Source organism: Sinocyclocheilus anshuiensis, unplaced genomic scaffold (assembly GCF_001515605.1).
Source record: "Sinocyclocheilus anshuiensis isolate Anshui unplaced genomic scaffold, SAMN03320099.WGS_v1.1 scaffold1089, whole genome shotgun sequence".
Lineage (NCBI taxonomy): Eukaryota > Metazoa > Chordata > Actinopteri > Cypriniformes > Cyprinidae > Sinocyclocheilus > Sinocyclocheilus anshuiensis.
Genome location: NW_015555709.1, coordinates 1,320,370 through 1,329,793, shown reverse-complemented (window position 1 = coordinate 1,329,793; position 9,424 = coordinate 1,320,370). Strand labels below are relative to the sequence as shown.

The following is a 9,424-nucleotide window of genomic DNA, read 5'->3' as shown; positions in this document are numbered from 1 at the left end:
TCTCTCTCTCTCTCTCTCTCTCTCTCTCTCTCTCCTCCACAGTTACAGTGTCAGTGCCTATTGACCAACTAGGATATTAATCAAGACAACACGCTGCTTCTGGCTTCTGCCCCTTTTTCTTATTTGTCTGAGGCATCAGTCAGTGAGCTTAGATAGATAGATAGATAGATTATAGATAGATAGATAGATAAATAGATAGATAGATAGATAGATAGATAGATAGATAGATGGAACATAAGCATAAATAATCACTTATGCATCTACAGAAAGGAAATATTATTAAATTTATTTATCTAATTAATTTATGTTTGGCCCACTTAAATTACCAGCATTAAAAACAGCCGTAGGACAAGGTTTCTGAATCTTAGATGCCACAGATGTATATAAAGACCCACTTTATACTGTGAAATTTACTATATGGGTACAGTTTTATTTGGAAAATATTTATTTTCATTTACATTACATTATTACATTTATTTTTTCTAAAACACTTTGTACTATTGCATTGTTTATTTATTAATTAAAAATATTTAAATTACTTATTTTAATATTTTTTATTTTAGTCAAATGCATTTATTTAGTTAACTCTTATTTTTTATTATATATTCATTAACTATAATTATTTCTATTATTGCAATGCTGTTCTCTGAATTTTTTTCATGGACCTCTGCCATATTTTCGCTTGGTTTAAATACTTTTTTTTTTTTTTAAAGAAACTACATTATGCCCAGTTTAACATTTTATACACTATTTAGAACGCAATTATATACATATTTTGAAATTGTTAAGTGTACAACAAGCAGTACAGCAGCATGTACAGCAGACGCACCGCATGTACGTACTGCGTCGACTCGAATACGTCAACACGCCCGGCCGCCGTTGATTGGCTGGCGGGTAAATTTGAAACGCAACTTCTCTAGACGCTAACGTTAACAACATATCCGGGTAAACCAACCTGGTTGAACAAACCGGTGAGGTGCTGTTGTCCCTGGGGGAATTTTTGTTGAATCACATCGTTTCATACACAAATCCGTAAGTTAAAATATCTGGTGACTTGCTTTAATGAATTAGTGTTTGTTTGTAGTGTTTGTTCCTAACGACGAGTCGTTTGTAAGACCCATGGTAGTGTTTTACTGCATTTCCATCGTTCAACATTTATCATATCGTGATTTAAATGCGGGAGAGGTTATGTTATCTACAATTTTAGCCTCATATTGTCAGCAAAAAACGAGTTTGATACTATATTTATTAGCATTATTGTGTTGCCTAGTACACTTTTCAAAGGGTTAAAAAAAATGTTATTAATATTTAATATCGTCACTTTATTATGCACTTTTACTCTTAGATTTTTTTTGTACTAACGTTACTACTACTACTACTACTATTATTATTATTTAGTATATTTTATTCGGATACATATTCATATTCATTATTTGGCCACGCCCCCAAAATTATGTATTGCTGAAAAGCCACACAGTGTCCAAACAGTGGCATGTATGTTCGCGAGATATTAACAATAATCATATGCTAACTTCAAATAAGTTGCTGGGTCTCAGAATGATATACGTTAACTAGAAGCAAAATAAAGCTACCTTATATGAAATGGTATACACACTTTAAATGTTTTTCTGCAATACAGGAGGACATGGACACTGCTGTGATCAATCTTCACAGCATTTTTGAAAGCCTGCGGGCACAAGCTGATGTTCTCAATGAAAGCATTGAGCCCCGTAAGTACTTGTTGTGGTTTGAAAATGTAAAATAAAATACATGCATACACTAAATATTCACTGCCATTCTTTATTTCTTTGTCAGAGTTCATTCAGATGGCTTTGAATTTTGAGAACAGCCGTCGTAAATGGCTGAGACTCGAGCAGGAGCTGAATGCTTGTAAGGAGGTGCTCACCAAGGCTGAGACAGAGCGAGGAGCTCTAGAGGTCAAGCTCAAACATGCCCGCAACCAAGTAGATGTGGAGATCCGTAGGAGGCAGAAAGCTGAGGCTGACTGTGCAAAACTGGTTTGTAGGCCTCTTTTTGCATGTTGCTTGTGTTGTAGACCTCTGAATTTAGGCTAAAACCAGACGTTTTCTTGTACTGCAGGACCGTCAGATCCAGCTCATCCGGGAGCTGTTGGTGTCTGAAGGCTCCAGTAACAGCATCCAGTTAAATGAGGAGCAGCGCTCAGCTCTGGCCTTTCTGAACGCCCGTTCCCAGAATCCTGCAAACCTCAACACTAGCCGACGGTAAGAGAATGATCATGAAACCACATTATCAACCTATTTTACTTCTGTAATATGATGGATTTCTAAGAAAACCTGGTTATTCTTCAAAGGGGTCATATGATGCGATTTCGAGTTTTCCTTTCTCTTTGGAGTGTTACAAGCTGTTCGTGAATAGATAAGATCCCTAAAGTTGCAAAGACTAAAGTCTCAAACCCAAAGAGATATTCTTTATAAAAGTTAAGACTCATCCACGCCCTCCTAAAACGCCTTGTTTAAACACACCCCCACGTCTACATCACTGTGTGGGAAGATTTGCATAACACCGCCCAAATGTTCACGCAAAGAAAGAAGGCGTAACTTTATTGTTGCTGCCGCCGCCGCCATGCTGTGAAGACGCTGTGTTTCGTTATGAAAGCGAAAATACTTTGTTTGGCCTTCCAAAAGAGGACATGACTAGAAATCAGTGGTTAAGTTGTATTTACAACACTGTTCCAGAACAGTTCAACCCAAATATTCAGCATGTTATGGAGGATAGTTTCCTGATCCTGGTAGAGTAGACTACAATGCCGGCTGTTTTGACTCACAGACTGTAAGTACGTTTTCATATTTAAATAATTTGCCACTGATGATTCAAACGCGAGTTTTGAGCAGTGTAGAGTAGCGTTTGTCGTTTCTCCGATCACAAATGCAGACATGATTTTGTTTACGCGGCGCGATGCAACGCAACACGTAAAAAGACAGTACAAGTCATTATAATCTGGAATTATGTCCCCACTGGATGCAACAAATGCCTCGTTTGTAATGGGTTTTAATGTTTTTGTCTCGTCGCTCCGGCCGGGACACGGCATCAACAGTATGGTGAGGGGCGTAACATTTCCGTCACACGCTTGAGGTATTCTGCCAATCACAACACACTGGATAGCTGGCCAATCAGAGCACACCTCGCTTTTCAGACCGATGAGCTTTGTAAAAAATCGACGCGTTTCAGAAAGGCGGGGCATAGAGGAGAAACAATAATGTACAGTATGTGGAAAATAATGTGCTTTTTTTTTACCTTAAACCACATAAACACATTTCATTACACCAAATACACAAAATAATGTTCTTTTTAGCAGCATCATATGACCCCTTTAAGAAATCGTTCAGGATTTGATTGGAATCATAAAATCTTTTAGATGCCATGGACGACCCAAATATGAGCGTCCTTTTGTGAGGGGACCTCATTGTAAAATTTAACAGGCATCTTTACAGTTTCTTTTGTAAACACCCTATATATACTGTGAAAAATTAATGCTATAATTAAATAATGCTATTTTTCTTTCTTTCTTTGGACTTTAAAGCTTTTTTTAATGGACTATATCTTATTCATAAGGAGATAATTGCATGAATGTCATAAAAGACAAAAGAGCTGGTTTTCACGATTGAATTGTTTCTTACTACTGTAGGCTGTAACTTGTCTTACCTTCATTTTGTTTTTTTCACACACTTTACTAGACTGGCCACCATTGATGAATCAGCCTCTATGTTGTCAGACATCAGTTATGATAAAACTGATGATTCTTTGGTATGTCTTTTCCTTGAATATTAAAAACATCAATCTTATATGTGGGCTATTCCTGTCTCAAACCTGACAGGGAGAAAGTGAAACATTTAAAAAAAAAAAAATGAATATAACATTTTAATTTTTAGACTGCCTCATCTTTTATTGATTGTGTTTTGTTGTTGCAGTAATTTATTTTTAAATTAACCTTTCTTTGAAAAAAGGACTGGGACTCTTCTGCAATCAGGGCTGTTCGTCTCAAGAAACGGCAAAAGAGAGTAAGCTTCCCAACAAAGCCCTATTTAATTAAATTACTTCCAAATTTCAATCAATATCTGATCATTTAATCTGTCTCAATGCAGCGCTCCTCCCGAAACCACACAGACGGCCCCCCTGCTGCTGCCAAGAGGTCCCGTTCCACCGGCCGTACCTCTGAGAAAGTAAGATTGGGTTACATAAGCACAAGAATGACTCTTCAGTTTAAAGGCTCCCTGCAGGGCTTTGCTTTAGTCATTACGAGTAAAATGTTTCCACCAGTCCCTACAGCCCATAGGAGTGTGAATATTGGAAGATTTTGTCTTCTCTTGACATCATGAGAGCCAACAAGCTATTCCCTGATTGATTTTGATGTCTGTATGCTGTTAATGTCCAGTTAATACTGCCATATTTTAGCTGAATGTGTAATCAGTTAGAAATTATTTGACAATTCATTCGAATCACGTTTTCTCAGGGTAATGAGTCTCTGGTGGCTAAGACCACCGTGACGGTGCCCGCTGATGGCGGACCCATTGAAGCTGTCACCACAGTGGAGGCTGTTCCTTACTGGACCCGGAGCCGCCGAAAAACTGGTAAGCCCACTTCACTAAATGTATTATTGTCATTCGTAAGCGCTCAGTGCAGAGCAAGAGAATATTAATTGATTATGTGATTTTCTTATTGACTGAATAATAATGTGCAGACTGTTGTATTACAAACAAGCTCCGCAGTGAGTCATGATATGTGGTTGCAGTATCATAAATATGCGTTGTTTTATCGAACAGGGTCACAGATGATTTTTTAAAATAATTTTATACCTGGTTTGTAGGACTCGGGGGTGTTTTAAATTGACCCCTTGTTGAGTCCCCAGTCTGGTACTCTTTATATATATATATGTATATATATATATTTTTTTTTTAATTTATTTTTCTTTTTTTTCTTTTATGCGAGGGCTGTTTTGTATGGGTTGTTTTTCCTGATAATTTCTCACACCCCAAGCCTTTGCATTTCTGTTTAAGTATTCTGCAGTAGTGAGCAGTGCTTCTCTCTGCTTTATTCTTCAGCTGCTCTGGAGTGGGACACTGCTGACACAGACTCTGTTCAGTCTATGGATGTGTTCAAGCAGCCCAGTCAGCCCAATGGAGAGATCAAGACACAGCCCAGCACTCCCCAGGGCAACGGAGGTGTACGCCTGCATGAGTTCGTCTCCAAAACGGTATGATGCGCTGTTGCATACTAATCTTTTTAAAGGGGTGGTTCATTGCGATTTCACTTTTAAAACGCATTAACACGTTAGTCTGCACCCCATAAACACAATCAAGCCTAGAAAAAACCCAGTGAACCACCCCTTTAATCTCTCAAGTCAATGCAATGTTAGTTCCATTTATAATTTGATTGCGTAAGTCAGGGCTTTTTAAAATTGGGTTCATGATGGATATATAGCTGAATGAAAAGCTAATAAATACTAATTAAATGTGAAGTTTTAAAATGAATTAAAACATTTGAACACTTACTAAAAAGATATTTGATTAATTTACAAATATTCACAAATTTAATTTATTTGCCTACATCTGACCATTAACCGACATTAGAGAACTGATAAATTATAAAATCTCTTTAAAGTCACAAAAAGGAAGTAGTGACAGATCTTTCTTCAGTATTGTGATGTACACACCAAGTAAAGTTTTCAAAGCAATAAAACTGTATCACTCCAATTATAGTCAATGAAATTATCTACATAGGTCTGTGTTTTTAGCCCTCACAGCTCATATCTGCCTGGCTCTTGTAATTTTTCTTAGGTGATCAAGCCAGAGTCTTGTGTACCATGTGGCAAGAGGATCAAATTTGGGAAGATCTCCCTAAAGTGCAGGGACTGCCGTGTGGTGGCCCACCCCGAGTGCCGTGAGCGCTGCCCTCTACCCTGCATTCCAACCATGACTGGGACTCCAGTGAAATTTGAGGAGGTGACAAATCTTTATCATCCAACTTGAGTATAAGCATACCTTTAAGCATAAATTATTCACTGATTGCTTCTGGTGTCTGTTTTTTTTTTTCGATAGGGCATCCTAGCAAATTATGTGTCCACCTCCTCTCCCATGATTCCTTCGCTAGTGGTGCACTGCGTTAATGAGATTGAGCAGAGAGGCCTGCATGAGGTAAGTCAATAAAGATGCTGAAATCTTTAATACTAGACAAGACCAGTCCTGCATAAAACCTGCATATTGCTTTGATAGACTGGTCTGTACCGAGTGTCTGGCTCTGATCGAGTGGTCAAGGACCTGAAAGAGAAGTTCCTGCGTGGGAAGACTGTTCCCTTGCTCAGCAAGGTGGAAGATATCCATGCAATCACTGGTCTCCTCAAGGACTTCCTGAGAAACCTTAAAGAACCCCTGCTGACCTTCCGCCTCAACCGTGCCTTCATGGATGCTGCTGGTTAGTGTCTGTCTGAATGTACACCACACTTCAAAATAGGGGTGTGCGTTATTGACAAAAAATAATATCTCTATTTTCTTGGATTTTATCCATAACTATATTTAGATGATAATTTGCTGAGTGTGTTATTGTGCTGGTATCTTAAGGACTACTGTGGACATCTGACTCCTAAAGTTTTTGATATTCTTCATATTCCGTGTGGTGGTCAGTTCACACTGATAGAAATTAATCTTTTCCAATACATTTAAATAGATTTTTACCTTTTATGGGCATTTTTACCTTTATAAAGCCATTTTTCTAAAAGTGCATTATCTTTTGAGTCAAATTCTTACATTTAATCAGTGAATTAGAATAATAAGAATTTGGGCTGTTACCAAGCAAATGAAATCAGTATCAATAAAATTCATCTTTGCAATGCAGAGGAAACACAGAAGCTGCATCTGAAGTGGCATTTAGACGTATTTACACACTACTGTTTAGTGCAGAACATGAATGCATTTAACCTGCACTTGCAAATGCGTAAATAATGCTTTGATATATTAAACACAAAACATTGAATACTGTTATTTGAAATGATTTAAATAATAAAAAGAATTTTGAAATGTGAAATAAAAAAACCCCAGCAGGTGGCAGCAAGCAAGTCACTGTTAGTAAGCGAGTAATTGCGACTGAACCGATTCATTTTAAATGGTTGATTCATTCAGGAACAAAACATGGTCATGTTGCTCAGAGATGCAAAACAGCACTGTGGCTGTGTTTGGAATTATTTTTGTTGTCGAAATAGAACAATAACAGGTAATATGGTGTCTAAAGCGTAAGTCTCTTAATTAACTTGTTTTTTTAACTGTTGAAACCATTATTTTTGTTGTCGAAATAGAACAAAAACAGGCAATATGGTTTCTAAAACGTAAGTCTCATAATTAACTTGTTTTTTGAACTGTTGAAACGTTTGTAATCATGGTAATTTTTGGAGAAAGAAACGGCACTCTTTGTGTGATATTGATTAAGTATATGAAATGATATAATATACTATAATACTATAATATAAATTTTCTGTCCCCATATCTTGAATTTTGTGATCATTTAAATGTATTGTAATCATGCAGTGCACTAGTCTAGATTTTTTTTTATATATATAAGACTTTTATATTGGCCAATGCTGCATTTACAGTATTTGATCAAAACTACAGTAATATTGTGGAAAAGTATTACTATTTAAACTAACTTTTCTATTTTAATGTTTCTTAAAATGTAATTTATTCCTGTGATACAAAGCTGAATTTTCAGCACCATTACTCTAGTCTTCAGTGTCACATGATCCTTCAGAAATCATTTGAATATGCTGATTTGGTGTTCTAGAAACATTTACTTTTTATTAATGGTAAAAACAATGATGCTGCTTAATATTTTTTTGGGAAACCATGATACATTGACATAGGATTCTTTGAATCGGAAGTTGAACAGAACAGCATTCATTTGAAATGGACGTCTTTTGTAACATTATGAATGTAATTTCTTTTTTTTCCCTCAGAGCTGTCCGATGATGACAACAGCATCGCCTTGATGTATCAGAACATCAGTGATCTTCCACAGCCCAACAGAGACACTCTGGCCTTTCTCATCATCCATTTGCAGAGGTAAACGGCACACATAATCTCTGATTCTACTGTCTGCTTTATTGATGGTGCCACTTGCTAATACAAATAAATTATGAAAACCAAATGCGTTTCTTACCAGATTACACTTACATTTGTGACATTTCAAGAATATTCCAGGCTTAAAGCATCTTGAGCAGTTTGTGTAAAACATCAGTGCCTTAAGGGGTTTTTGTATTGGAGGGTGTAAGAGTCTAAATGTTTATTTTTAAGCATTACCAGAAACTTTGCTTTAAGGATGATGGTTATTCTCTTGAAATGGTGTTACAGTTGTGTATTTGTAATTTATTTGTGGTGCTGTTGACATCAGCATCTATTCAACAGTTAAAATGTATTTAACCTGTATTTGACAATGGCATTATTTCCTCAACAAACAAAACATCAATAATATTGTTACACAGTTCTTTACAGATTTGTATGCCATCAATCTTGGATACACTTTTTCTTTCCTCCAAATGTTTTGTATTTTCTCCTTTTTAACAGCAATATAATATGAGGAGCTAATAAAGGAACTATGTTGCAGACATTTACCGATCAATAAAAGTGATTGTATGGGTTGATGTATTCAGTCCATTTACACTAAATTAAAAAACTAAAAAAATAAAGTTATGTCTGGATAATTAAAGAAAAAAATGTTTCCATCACATATTGTTTTTATGATGGTTTGTGTTTCTTAGTTTAGTAACACTATCTATTCATCTTAATTTGGAGCAACATTCTTGTATATTAAAACCCGACACTTGTCTAGGGCGGTAGTTTTTAGGCTGTGAGATGGATTATTTCCATATAATGAGACTTATATTTAAGTATTATTTCCATCATGTTCAGGGTGGCCCAGAGCAAAGATACAAAGATGGACATAACCAATCTGGCTCGGGTATTTGGGCCCACAATTTTGGGTTATGCCGTGCCTGACCCAGATCCAGTGACCATCCTGCAGGACACAAAACGGCAGCCGAAAGTAAGCGACCTTAATTGGGGTCTGGGCTGTGCAAAAGTGTACATTTGTACTTTTTGGTGTTTTGGCCCAGTTTTTCACCAAGCTTTTTTTTTTCTCTCTCTCTCTTTCACAGGTGATTGAGCGTCTCTTGGGTCTGCCTGTGGAGTACTGGAGTCAGTTTATGATCAGCGACAACCACCAGGGTCGCAGTGATCACATGATCATCGAGAACTCCAATGTCCACGCAACTCCTGATAACAAAAGTATAAATTTCAGACTTTGGTTGTTTCAAACCATCACCTGATCTTGAATTCAGTGTGTTTTTTGTTTTTCTTCTATAACAACATGCTTTTTTTTTTTTTTTTTTTTCCTGGAACAC

The 9,424-nt window shown here is 36.7% G+C and overlaps 1 protein-coding gene across 1 annotated transcript in view; it reads left to right on the top strand.

Moving 5' to 3' along the window:
- Positions 1-925: 925 nt before the first annotated feature.
- LOC107671897 (rac GTPase-activating protein 1-like) overlaps positions 926-9,424 on the top strand; it is a 10,496-nt gene continuing 1,997 nt past the window's right edge. The window contains exons 1-15 of the mRNA XM_016464906.1: positions 926-1,032; positions 1,640-1,730; positions 1,816-2,018; positions 2,101-2,243; positions 3,717-3,786; positions 3,987-4,040; positions 4,125-4,202; positions 4,493-4,610; positions 5,082-5,233; positions 5,817-5,981; positions 6,078-6,173; positions 6,252-6,450; positions 7,982-8,087; positions 8,934-9,066; positions 9,179-9,308. Of these exons, the coding sequence (XP_016320392.1) occupies positions 1,646-1,730; positions 1,816-2,018; positions 2,101-2,243; positions 3,717-3,786; positions 3,987-4,040; positions 4,125-4,202; positions 4,493-4,610; positions 5,082-5,233; positions 5,817-5,981; positions 6,078-6,173; positions 6,252-6,450; positions 7,982-8,087; positions 8,934-9,066; positions 9,179-9,308 (1,732 nt within the window). The 5' untranslated portion in view covers positions 926-1,032; positions 1,640-1,645. The remainder of the gene's footprint in view (positions 1,033-1,639; positions 1,731-1,815; positions 2,019-2,100; positions 2,244-3,716; positions 3,787-3,986; positions 4,041-4,124; positions 4,203-4,492; positions 4,611-5,081; positions 5,234-5,816; positions 5,982-6,077; positions 6,174-6,251; positions 6,451-7,981; positions 8,088-8,933; positions 9,067-9,178; positions 9,309-9,424) is intronic.